The sequence below is a fragment of the Taudactylus pleione genome, unplaced genomic scaffold (assembly GCF_031769625.1).
Source record: "Taudactylus pleione unplaced genomic scaffold, aTauple2 ptg000145l, whole genome shotgun sequence".
In the NCBI taxonomy this organism is placed as follows: domain Eukaryota; kingdom Metazoa; phylum Chordata; class Amphibia; order Anura; family Myobatrachidae; genus Taudactylus; species Taudactylus pleione.
Window position 1 is genome coordinate 140,774 of NW_028284547.1, and position 13,608 is coordinate 154,381.

The window sequence follows — 13,608 nt, forward strand, 5'->3', positions numbered from 1 at the left end:
TTACGAGCTCGGAAACCGTCTTCCGCGAGTATATACCATCGCGTGTGGCATACGTTCTTCCAGTGGTGTCGACCGAGAGGTTATGCACCGCGGGAGTTTCGTCTGTCTCGGATTCTCGCCTTCCTGCAAGCGGGACTAGATCATGGGCTTCGCCTTGCTTCTTTGAAGGTACAGGTTTCGGCCCTATCTGTCTGGTTTCACCGTAGGATTGCTACAATCCCGGATGTGCGCACCTTTATGCAGGGTGTTCTCCGCATTCAGCCGCCCTTTGTTCCACCTGTGGCGCCTTGGGATTTGGCTGTGGTCCTGAGGGCTCTCCAAGGACCGCCGTTTGAACCACTGGGCTCAGTGGATCTTAAATGGCTAACAGCTAAGACTGTTTTCCTTCTGGCCATTGCTTCGGCCAGACGTGTTTCTGAGTTAGGGGCTCTTTCTTGTAGACCCCCTTTCTTGTTTTTTTATGGGAACAGGGCAGTGCTCCGCACTCGGCCCGAGTTTCTTCCCAAAGTTGTTTCCCAGTTTCATGTTAACGAGGAAATAGTTGTTCCGGCCTTTAACTCACCGGGTCTTTCCGTGGGTGAGGCCTCTTTGGATGTTGTGCGGGCCTTAAGGACTTATGTTGACCGCACTTCTTCGTTTAGGAAGTCGGACGCTTTGTTTGTCCTCTATGGCTTCCGTAAAAAGGGTTGGCCTGCTTCAAAGCAAACTTTGGCAGCCTGGATCCGTATGGCTATTTCTGAAGCTTATCTTCATGAAGGCCTACCGGTCCCTCCTTCTCTGAAGGCTCATTCCACTAGGTCTGTGGGTCCTTCGTGGGCAGCTCGACGTGGTGCCTCGGCAGTTCAGATCTGCAAGGCTGCTACGTGGTCTTCTGTCCATACCTTCGTGAGGTATTACAGGTTTGACACCTTCGCCTCTCAGGATGCTTCCTTCGGGCGGCGGATTCTCCTTTCTGCACAGGAGCGTCCCCACCCTTAAAGGATACTGCTTTGGGACATCCCCAAGGTATCCTGTGGATACCCTATGGACCCTGAAGTAGAAAATATGAGATATGGTAAGAACTTACCCTTGTTATCTCTATTTCTACGAAGTCCATAGGGTTCCACAGGACTCCCGCCCTGTCGCACCTGTGCTGCAGATGGGCTTTGCTCTGGTCACCGGTTTTCCGTCTCCCTCTGGTGAGAATGTGATTCTTGTATGTGTCCAGATCTTTGTTCTCTCTCTTCCTTCTCCTCCTCCGGCCTATGGCTTGGTAACTAACTGAGGTGACTTGGCCCGGGGGCGGGGTATAGGAGGGGGACCTAGTGCATCCTGGGAGGCTGAAAGCTTAACTCTTTGGTGCCCTGCGACTGACGTCACACCTATACCCCAAGGTATCCTGTGGAACCCTATGGACTTCGTAGAAATAGAGATAACAAGGGTAAGTTCTTACCATATCTCATATTATTATACATATCCTCTCTATTACACTATACACAGTGCAGATACCTCTGGGGGGAGATCCCAGTAATATCTGTGTATTAGACAGCTCCTCTCTATTACACTATACACAACGCAGGCACCTCTAGGGAGAGATCCCGGTAATATCTGTGTATTATACATCTCCTCTCTATTACACTATACCCAGCACAGACACCTCTGGGGGGAGAGTCCAGTAATGTCTGTGTATTATACATCTCCTCCCTAATACACTATACATACTGCAGGTGTATAATACACAGATATTATTGGTTCTGTGGCAGTATTTGCTATATGGACAATAATACCCTTTATCTTGTACAGGCAGATTTTCAACATCAGGAGGAGGAGTTTCACCGTGAGCGCAGGGAGAGGGAGCGAATCATGCAGGACTATAAGCGTCAGGCGGAGGAGAGACGTATGTACGCAGAACGGGCAGAACGGAGGGTGAGACACAGTTTCTTAGCTTTCATCTGTCATTCATACTGGGATGAGGGTTGGATTGATGTAACAGCACAAACAAGAAGTGGGATCAGGACTTTACTATATCAATGTGCATGCATTTCAAAGATTGAGAGAGATCTATGTCATGGGGAGATATATATGCACTGTTTAAGCAAAGACGCAAAAAAGAAGAACAAATATAGTCTAACTGGTGCACTTTTAAGCAATAAAGAAGCAATTGAAAGAAAAAAATATATATATAGAAGTATTAATATTTAACCTTTAATAATTATACAGTAAAAAGGTATTATATGTATACTAATAAATACCCAGGGATCACAGACAACAACAAATAACAAAAATACACATAGATAATAAATGTAATATTGACATATGGCGAAAATATTCTTCTCCCGGTTCCTTTAGTATAATCTCAAAATGAAATAAATAAATGATAATACTTATATGAACCAGAGTAAATACACCACCTACATTAAGTGTAGAGTATTTGAAATGATCTCATTAAATATCTTAGAGACCAATCAATGCAAACTTGGAATAAATATAAACACATATAATTCATACAGAGTAAATCTAGCTTGCTTATAATCCCATAATAAACAGGTTTGCAACAGAATAACCCTGGAAAATCAAAAAATAAGCTATATATAGCACTCTTGAGTTAAACTGAGTGATACAAAAATATATACACTGAGAATATCAATACCACAGGGCAAGGTCTAGGAGTTGCAGATATAAAGAAATTAAAGGAAAGCCTGGGGATAAGCTATATATCACACCTTCTACTTTCCCTTGTCTATATGGATAGCGAACAAGGGATGAGAGAGGAGTGGGCAAGATCCCCAAGGAAACAGTTAAAGCGCTTCTGCTGTCCCCGCTCCTGACCGTGTCTCCCCTCTGTTACTGTTGAAGCATTGCAGAGGGAGAGTGTCAGCCCGGCTTGAATGAGAGCGCGCCGGAGTGAAAGGCAGAAAAGATACCTGTTATACCATCAGTGCGATATGGAGCTGTAATGGAGATTCTGGCTGAGCTGTTGAAGATTAAGCTGCCCGTCGCGTATGGCTGCGGGAAAACAGCTGTTCGTGGTGTGTCAAAGTTGGGGCTGTTAGTGTATAGACAGCCCTTCTGAAGGACGCGCGTTTCGCCTCTACAGGCTTGGTCACCTGATCGCCGTGTGGTAGGCCTCTCTCTCTCTCCCTCTATCTAGTGGTACTGTAAAGATCTGTCACTACAATTACGGGAAAGGGGGTACAGTAATCGAGCCATTAAAAAAGCCAAAAAGGAAGTGGACCAACAGTCACGTGAATCTCTCATCTTTCAAAACAAACCAGATAAGAAATCTACCAATATTGTGAGATTCATTGGTGACTTTTGTAGTAGCTGGAAAGAGGCAAGGGCAATTTTGTAGAAACATTGGCCCATTATATTTTCTGATGAAGATCTAGCTAAGAATTTGGATAAACAAATCAATATGAGGTGGCGTAGGGCTCCCAATCTCAGTGATTATGTAGTAAGAAGCCATTTCTCTCAGATGAGGGACAAATATCCTCATATAACCGGAAGCCATCCATGTGGGAACTGTAAAATATGTCCTCACATTACTAATATCCAGAAAATTACTGACAAATATGGACAAGAAATGGAGATCAAGGACTTTTTCAACTGTCGAACAAATAATTTGACATACTGTGTTATGTGCGACTGTCCAAAACGGTATGTTGGGATGACTACTAGAATGCTGAAGATCAGAGCCCTGGAACATATGGGGAATATACATAATGCATCCAGTGACCTGGCTAAGATGAAACAGATCACAACAGTTGCGAGGCATTTTTTGCAGAAACATGCAGGAAAGACTCAAGATTTCAAAATATGTGGACCTGAAAGGGTGAAATTGGGACTTAGAGGTGGAGATAGCAACAAAGCCTTATTTAAGAAGGAAAGTGAATGGATTTTTAGACTTGGGACTTTAATGCCCATAGGACTAAATGAAAATATCAATTACAGTATAATTTTGAATGAATAATGAATGAACTCTGACCTGACAATATATGTTTTTTCATTTTTCGACACAGGGGCTCTTGAATTTGACTTAGGTTGGATAAGGGATCCCACTTTATCCTTTATCTTTACTTTTTTACAATTATTATTATTATTATTTTTATTATTGTTATTATTATATATTTTTGCAAATATATAATTATTTCTCTTAAATGCGATAGTCATCACTTTATTGATATTTTATTGTGACACTTAATCAGATTTACACAGCTGACATATTGCATTACTTCACTTGCACTATGACCATTGGGTTATTGACACAAGGATATATAGTTTATCATATATTATATTCTTATACTCTTTCCCCTTTCTTTATCACTTATTAACCTTTGTAATATCACATCTGTATGTATATTTAGATATGTGTGTGTGTGTGTGTGTGTATATATATATATATATATATATATATATATATATAATGTCTAGATTTCTCTCACGTACACATTCCTCTTTTTTATATATATTTTTATATATTTTTTTTCAATTGTACCACAAATTGCATTTTTTCAATGATATGTGCTTTATCATTTTTCCACTTGTTTTTTTGTATAATTTTCACTTCATTTTTATTTCCATTTTACACACATTTTCACTTTATTTGCACATTTACTTTTTTTATTTTATTTTTAATATATATATATTATTTTCATTTACTTACACACAGTATATTTTTTATACTGATTGGCTTGCACATGTGCATGGGTGTTTATTTTTGCATGAATGCATATATACTCATGCATAGGATTACATTTCTTACTCTACTAGGGTTTGATTTCTAGGATACTTTGGTAGCTATGTAGGTGCCAGATGTAATTTTATAGGTTCGGTGTTGATTATGATATTGGAGCAACAACCGTCATATATAAACTATAATTTATTATGTGCCTTTTTTAAACTGACTAATGATTAATTATATTCTTCTATACGATCTGCACAATCCATTTTATTTTTACATTGTTCTAAATTAATATGCTTAATTATGATTTTTGTTTATTTGAGATATAGTACTCATACTTATTTCCAGTGCACAGTGCCTAATTGGCATTTTTATTCTGGATTATTTCTATTATCCGATCTATGACATTGCAATAATGACATTTATATATGTAATTATTTACTATGTGTTCCCCCGATTTTAGGTGCAGGTTAATTCATTATAACCCCCCCTTTCTACTTCAGGGTCCATAGGGGTCCGCAGGGTGACCTTGGGGTATAGCTGGATCCTCGGGCACCACGGAGTTAAAGCTTTTAGCTGCTCCCAGGATGCACTTGGGTCCATCCTCCTCTATACCCTGCCCCCGAGCCACAGGCACTTCTGTTTAAGCTGGTGCCCGGCCGGAGTCGGGTCACCCTTGGGGGGGGGGCTTTTTATTTTTTAACTTAGTTAAATTTATTATTTTTATTTTTTTACTACAGTTTTTTTTTCTCCAGAGCGGCAGCCATGGGCTGTCTGTACAAACGCCCACGCTGCCGCTCCTTCTCCCTGCTGGCACCGCGACACCAGTACTGAACTGGGGATCGCGGCGGGGGAAGCCAGAGTCTGTACTAGCCGGACTCTGGTTTCCCCCGGGACTGCTGCCGGAGACGCCGGGGAGATCAAGGTAAGCCGCGCACCGCTGATTAGCGGCGGTGCGCGGGTTCCTTTTAAACGCAGTCCCATGCCCCTGGTCTAGGGGACAGACCGGGGGCGCTAGCGGTGGCGACAGGCTCCCTCTCCATTGGAGGCATACCCCGCCAGAACACTAGACAACCAGGGTGAATAACGCGGCAAGCGGGATGCCGGCAACCCGGGGGTTAATATGCTAGCCAGGGGAGGAAGCCTTCCCTGTCTAGCGGCTCCTCCCCTCAGCTCAGCGCGCCTTTCAGCTAGTAGTCTGGCGTCGCTGAGCTGCAGATACTCGGCCACTCCTCCTCTGAGGTCTCCAGCAGCCATTTTCTCCAGTGGCAGCGCAGATACTCTCAGGGAGCACGCCAACCGGTCCCCCTGTGTACCTCTCCCCTGCAAAAGGACAGTGTACACAGCACTATAGCCCTCCCAGACACTGAATCTGGGCAGGCTGATTGTAGTGGAAAGGTGCAGTGAGTATATCTTCCTGCATGGTATGTGACTTTTGCTAGTGCTGCCTGTCTGTGCTAATTTCTACTTACTGTCAGCCTATACCTATCCCTTTTCTTCTCCTACAAGCCCTACAGGTGTGCGGGGGAAAGGTGTTTCTACTGACCTCACTTATATAGATCACGTATTTGTGAGGTCCGTCACATACAGTTGTGTGCTACACAGGGCCATATTGTGGTCTGTTGTCCAGCACACTGGTGAGTGCGCACGTTTTCTTCCTATGTCATAACTGTATATTTAATTATATAGTCTGTCATGTCTGAGGAGGAGATTGAGCACTCCGTGGCTCCGGTATTGTTCTCCTGCAGGCGCTGTTCTGCAGGAGTGGATAGGGAGGATTTGTCACAGGACGGCCTGTGCGGACGGTGCCAGGCCTGTGCGGACGGTGCCAGGCGGTCCCTGGTACGTCTAAACCTCCTATATCGCAGGAGCCACCATGGGCGATGTTTTCCCAGGTGCTGTTGTCCATCGCGCACCGTCTGTCGGTCCCGACTGCCGTCCCTACTAGGGCGTTGCCCCAGCCTACCATCCCCCATTCCCCGGGTGTCCCACATTTATTGCAGACTCCCCCGGGGTCTCAGCCTGTTGGTCCCTATGCGGGGTTGCCAATGTATATACAGTCCACCCCTGTGGCGCAGCAGGCTGTGGTGCCGTTTCAGGCTCCTGTGGCAGCTCCTCCACCCTGGGTGGATGCGCTTTCTCACACTGTCCAAGATTTGGCGGCAGCATCTTCGGCTTTTCAGTTGATGTTGTGCAATGACGTGCCCTCCAGGGCGTCTAATCGCACAGTTATGGCGCAGGCTGCGCATTTTTCGGACTCTGAGGGGTCCTCGGATGATGGTGAGGTGCAGGATGACTCAGCCTCAGATGCCTCAGTCCAGGAGGTAGACACTAAGTCTTCCATCAATGTGCGGGCTCTGGTTAGGGCGGTGCGGGCCATTCTTCTGATTGAGGATGAGGCACTCGCTCCCAAGTCGAGGTATTCTAGTTTTAAAAAAGCTAAGGTTACTTCTGCAACGTTCCCCTTGTCTGATCAGTTGACGGATCACATGGCGGTGTCCTGGCAGACGCCCAGTAAGCTATTCCTGCCACAGAAGCGGTTGGCGTCCAATTATCCGTTTCCGGAGGCGCATTGTAAGAAATGGGAAACACCGCCTGCGGTCGATTCCCATGTAACACGCCTCATCAGGAGTGCTACTTTGCCATTGCCATCTATATCCTCGCTGAAGGATCCTACGGACAGGAAGGTGGAGACTTGTCTAAAGTCTATTTACTCTCTTTCAGGGGCTGTAGCCTGGCCGTCCATGGCCATCTCCTGGGTGGCCAAGGCCATTGAGGGTTGGGCCAACGCCTTGGAGGATACGTTTACAGATGAAGCTCCGGATGTCCAGAGGGCGTTGTTAGGACAGATGAGAGATGCCGCTTCCTACATTGGAGAAGCATCTTTGGATGCTAGCCTGCTGACCTCTAGGGTTTCGGCGGCAGCACTGTCTGCTCGCAGATCCTTGTGGTTGAGGTCTTGGAGAGCAGACGCTGATTCAAAGAAAGGCTTGGAGGCCTTACCTTTTAATGGAGAGTTACTATTTGGTCCGGACCTGGACAAAATAGTAGATACCCTGGCAAAATCCAAGTCAGCCTACGACATCCGCTATGGTCCGGAGCTAGGCCTTTCGCTCCTTCCGGGTTCAGGGCAAGGCAAAGAGGCAGTCCGCAACCAAGACCGCCTCAAAGCCAAAGAAGCAAGCCTGGAGTGCTAGGCGCCCTTCTTCCAAGCAAGAAGATAAGCCTTCTGCATGATGGGACGGGCCTCCCTCTGGGGGACCCCAGAGTGGGGGGCCGACTTCTTCAATTCGCCCAGTGCTGGCACAATACCACCACGGATGCCTGGGTGCGAGAAGTGGTCTCCCAGTGGTACGCCCTGTCTTTTTGGCACAGGCCGCCTCGCCAATTTTTTTGCACGAGTCCTTCTCAGGAAAAAAACAAGGCCTTGCAGGTTCAGGAAGCCATAGAGGCCTTGCTGATGGCGGGGGTCATTATACCCGTACCACAATCTCAATGTGGGATGGGGTATTACTCTACGTTGTTTCTGGTGCAGAAACCCAATGGCTCTCATCGCCCCATCCTCAATTTGAAGTCCCTGAACAGGTTTCTCAGGGTTCCCAAATTCAGGATGGAAACTTTGCGTTCCATCATTCTGGCGATGGAACCGGGGGATTATATGGTCTCCCTGGATATCCAGGACGCCTACCTTCATGTGCCTATAGCAACATCGCACCAACGGTTTCTGCGGTTTGCTATTCTCCACAACCACTACCAATTCAGGGCTCTACCCTTTGGCCTCTCCACGGCACCAAGGGTATTTACCAAGGTGATGGCGGTCATGGCGGCTCACCTTCGGAGCCAGGGGAAATGGTTGCTACCGTATCTTGCTGGCAAGCTCCCCGGAGGTACTGATCCAGCATCTCCACCTGACGGTCGCTTGTCTACAGGCGCATGGGTGGTTGATCAACTGGAAGAAGTCCTCCCTCATCCCATCACAGTGGATGGTTCATTTGGGGGCCCTGCTGGACTCTCATCAGCAACGGATTTTTCTGACTCCAGAGAAGGTCTCCTCCTTACAGCTGCGGATTCACAGTTGTCTGAGCAGTGGCAGAGTGTCGGTGCACTCAGCGATGAGAGTTTTGGGGTTCATGGTGTCGGCATTCGACATAGTGGAGTTTGCCCAGTTCCATTCCAGGCCTCTGCAGAGGCTGATTCTTTCAGAATGGAACGGATTGCCACACAGGATCCACTCTCAGATGCTGGTGTTGTCCTCGGAGGTGCGTCTGTCCCTGGCCTCGTGGCTACAGACGGCTCATCTCCTCGAGGGGTGCCCCTTTTGGATCCCGGAATGGGTTCTGCTCACGACAGATACCAGTCTCCGGGGTTGGGGGGCAGTGACAGGCTCCTTGTCACTTCAGGGTCGTTGGTCGGCGGAGGAAGCGATTCTTCCCATCAACATCCTGGAACTGCGGGCAGTGTACAGAGCCCTGCAGTCGTCTGGCACCGCTCTTCACGGAAGGGCCGTTCAGGTGCAGTCAGACAACGCCACCGTACATCAATCACCAGGGAGGGACTCGCAATCGAGCTGCGATGTCGGAGGTGTCCCGCATCCTGGATTGGGCAGAGCGCTATCTTCCAGCTCTCTCGGCAGTCTTCATCCCGGGAGTCCTCAATTGGGAGGCAGACTTCCTCAGCCGTTACGACGTGCATCCCGGGGAATGGTCGCTTCATCCAGAGGTATTCCAACTACTCGTGGACAAGTGGGGGCTGCCAGAGCTGGACCTGATGGCGTCCGTCACAATCACAAGCTGCCCGTGTACGGGTCAAGGACAAGGGATGAAGGCGCAAGTCTGATAGACGCGCTGTCGGTGAAATGGCTGTTTAACCTGGCTTACTTGTTCCCTCCGATATCTCTGCTGCCTCGGGTCCTGCGCAAGTTCAAGCAGGACGGAGGCACACTGATCTTGGTGGCCCCAGCGTGGCCCAGAAGGCCGTGGTACCTGATCTGCGGAGCCTGTCCATCGACGCTCCGTACCTCCTACCTCAACGACGGGGCCTGTTGTCTCAGGGGCCCTGTCTTCACCCGGATCTGGGTCGACTATCTTTGACGGCGTGGCTCTTGAGGCAGCCGTCCTGAGGACTCGGGGCTTTTCTAGCTCCGTTATTACCACCATGCTGAGGGCGCGCAAGCCTGCTTCCGCGAGGATCTACCACAGAGTGTGGCACACTTACTTTCAGTGGTGCGAGGCCAGAAAATATGATTCCCAGGTGTTCCGGGTTTCGCGTATTCTGGCTTTCCTTCAGTCGGGTTTGGATTTAGGATTACGTCTTTCCTCACTGAAGGTGCACGTGTCTGCTCTGTCGGTGTGGTTCCAGCACAGGATTGCTGCTATGCCGGACGTACACACCTTTTTCCAGGGTGTTTTAAGAATCCAGCCTCCCTTTGTGCCACCTGTGGCCCCGTGGGATTTGGCGGTGGTTCTTCGGGCCTTACAGGGTCCTCCTTTTGAGCCCTTGGAGTCAGTGGAGCTCAAGTGGCTAACTTTTAAGACGGTTTTCCTGTCGTCCCCCTTTTCTGTTTTTTCATCAGGACCGAACGGTGCTTCGCACTCGTCCTGATTTCCTGCCTAAGGTGGTTTCCAGGTTCCACATTAATCAGGAAATTGTTGTACCAGCCTTTCAGTCGCCTGATCTTTCGGCTGGGGAGGCTTCCTTAGACGTTGTCCGTGCACTCCAGGTTTATGTGGACCGGACTAGTTCTGTGAGGAAGTCGGATTCTTTGTTTATCCTCTTTGGTTTTCACAAGAGGGGTTGGCCTGCCAACAAACAGACTCTAGCCCGTTGGCTTTGTTCTGTTATTATTGAGGCTTATATGCAGGAGGGTTTACCTGTTCCAGCCTCTGTTACGGCTCATTCCACTCGGTCTGTGGGCCCTTCTTGGGCTGCTAGCCGTGGCGCCTCTGCTGTTCAGCTGTGTAAGGCGGCCACCTGGTCTTCCATTCAGACCTTTTTAAGGTTCTATGCGTTTGACACCTTTTGCCTCTCAGGATGCATCCTTTGGGCGCCGGGTTCTCCTATCAGCACAGGAGAGTCCCCGCCCTTAGTTGGACTGCTTTGGGACATCCCCAAGGTCACCCTGTGGACCCCTATGGACCCTGAAGTAGAAAACAAGAGATATTGTAAGAACTTACCTTTGTTTTCTCTGTTTCTACGAAGTCCATAGGGTCCACACGGACGCACCTGGCTTCATATGGGCTCTGTGACTGGTCACCGGTTTTCCGTCTCCCATTTCTGTGAGTATGGTTCTTGTGTGTTCCAGTCTTCCTCTTCTCTGTTTCGTCTCCTCCTCCGGCCTTGGCTGCTTACCAACTGAGGTGCCTGTGGCTCGGGGGCGGGGTATAGAGGAGGATGGACCCAAGTGCATCCTGGGAGCAGCTAAAAGCTTTAACTCCGTGGTGCCCAAGGATCCAGGATCCAGCTATACCTCAAGGTCACCCTGTGGACCCTATGGACTTTGTAGAAACAGAGATAACAAAGGTAAGTTCTTACCATATCTCTTGTTTTTTGCCATCTTTATAATCCTCATTTCCTTAAATGTTATGATACAGTTTGGCTTAGTTACGGGGCTTATGTTTACATATGCTAATTAAGATACTGAATCCACACCTATTTGGTATGCAATTGTGCCTGATTGGATCCTTTGGACGTATTTGCTGATTGGTCCACAGACATGTCATTCATTAATAAGGGATTCCGATTGGTGCAGTACGACTAGATAGAGGGAGAGAGAGAGAGGCCTACCACACGGCGATCAGGTGACCAAGCCTGTAGAGGCGAAACGCGCGTCCTTCCGACGGGCTGTCTTTACACTAACAGCCCCAACTTTGACACACCACGAACAGCTGTTTTCCCGCAGCCATATGCGACGGGCATCTTCAACAGCTCAGCCAGAATCTCCATTACAGCTCCATATCGCACTGATGGTATAACAGGTATCTTTTCTGCCTTTCACTCCGGCGCTCTCTCATTCAAGCCGGGCTGACACTCTCCCTCTGCAATGCTTCAACAGTAACAGAGGGGAGACACGGTCAGGAGCGGGGACAGCAGAAGCGCTTTAACTGTTTCCTTGGGGATCTTGCCCACTCCTCTCTCATCCCTTGTTCGCTGTCCATATAGACAAGGGAAAGTAGAAGGTGTGATATATAGCTTATCCCCAGGCTTTCCTTTAATTTCTTCATATCTGCAACTCATAGACCTTGCCCTGTGGTATTGATATTCTCAGTGTATATATTTTTGTATCACTCAGTTTAACTCAAGAGTGCTATATATACCTTATTATTTTATTTTCCAGGGTTATTCTGTTGCAAACCTGTTTATTATGGGATTATAAGCAAGCTAGGAGATTTACTCTGTATGAATTATATGTGTTTATATTTATTCCAATTAGCAGTGCGATATTGAGAATAATGAGCATTGTGATTCAGATATGATGTACCGCTGTTCTGAAGTTTGCATTGATTGGTCTCTAAGATATTTAATGAGATCATTTCAGATACTCTGCACTTAATGTAGGTGGTGTATTTACTCTGGTTCATATAAGTATTATCATTTATTTATTTCATTTTGAGATTATACTAAAGGAACCGGGAGAAGAATATTTTCGCCATATGTCAATATTACATTTATTATCTATGTGTATTTTTGTTATTTGTTGTTGTCTGTGATCCCTGGGTATTTATTAGTATACATATAATACCTTTTTACTGTATAATTATTAAAGGTTAAATATTAATACATATATATATATATATATATATATATATATATATATATATATATATATAATGTTTATTTTTTTTATTTTATATTTTTATTTCAATTGCTTCTTTGTTGCTTAAAAGTGCACCAGTTAGACTATATTTGTTCTTCTTTTTTGCGTCTTTGCATAAACAGTTGATATTGTGCTTTCACAAATAATTCTGGTGCACCACCAACCAAAGATTAGTCTTACTTTATCAGAATTTTTGAATTAAGACCAGAATGTTGGTTTTCAAACAATACTATACTCCTTAGTAACAATGTTTCTGACTGACTAGTGCAGATTCTACCCTAATCTTTCTTTATAGGAGATATATATGCCCCAGGTCTTTAGCTTCTGTCTAGTAGACAATACAAAAGGGACGGCACTCTAGGAGGTAAATTTACTAAAGTGAGAGTTTTTAGAAGAGAGTTTTAAAAGCGATGTTGCCCATAGCAACCAATCAGATTCTACTTAACATTTAACTAGCACCTTCTAGAAGATAATAGTTAGAATCTAATTGGTTGCTATGGGCAACATCACTTTTAAAACTCTCTTCTAAAAACTCTCACTTTAGTAAATTTACCCCTAGGTCTTAAAAAATATCATATGTATTCTAGAAGTAATAACAATTAAAGTGCATGTTGTTCCAACTTTTTTGCATGCAAACAGAGAAAAGCCCAAACTTACTGGAGTATAAACGAGATCCTTCACTGAGTGACTGACTATGCCGACTGTCGTGTATCGGCGCCTCCCAATGACGTCACATTGGGTTGTCAACCCAGTGCCGTCCTGCATCCGGCCAGCTGCGTCCAGCCGAGTGATGGGTTCACAGAAAAACATAAACAGAAACACTGTGTACATCATAAAAAAGATCAATACTACAAAGACATAAATGACAGGAAAATGGGCAAGAGAGCACTGGGAGGGATCCTATATACACAAAAGAGTCGCAGCAACAGTGACAACACACAATTAAAGTTGTCCAAAACATAGAACAATGCCCCAGGTCCAGATGGGTGTATAAACAAATTCTTTAAATGCTTCCAGGACGCCTTGTCACCTATTATAGTACAAATGTTTAATGAAGCTTCATCGGTGGGCTTGTTTCCGGGGGGGAGATGCTAGAGGCGAGAATAGTAGCGTTCCCTAAACCGGGAAAGGAGTC

At 46.2% G+C, this 13,608-nt stretch overlaps 1 protein-coding gene across 2 annotated transcripts in view; it reads left to right on the forward strand.

The window, feature by feature from the left end:
- The window catches only part of ODAD3 (outer dynein arm docking complex subunit 3), a 49,501-nt gene that overhangs the window by 16,148 nt on the left and 19,745 nt on the right, over window positions 1-13,608 (forward strand). For both annotated transcript variants that reach the window (XM_088473899.1, XM_088473900.1), the window contains one exon: window positions 1,783-1,905. In XM_088473899.1, coding sequence (XP_088330025.1) covers window positions 1,783-1,905 — 123 coding nt within the window. The remainder of the gene's footprint in view (window positions 1-1,782; window positions 1,906-13,608) is intronic.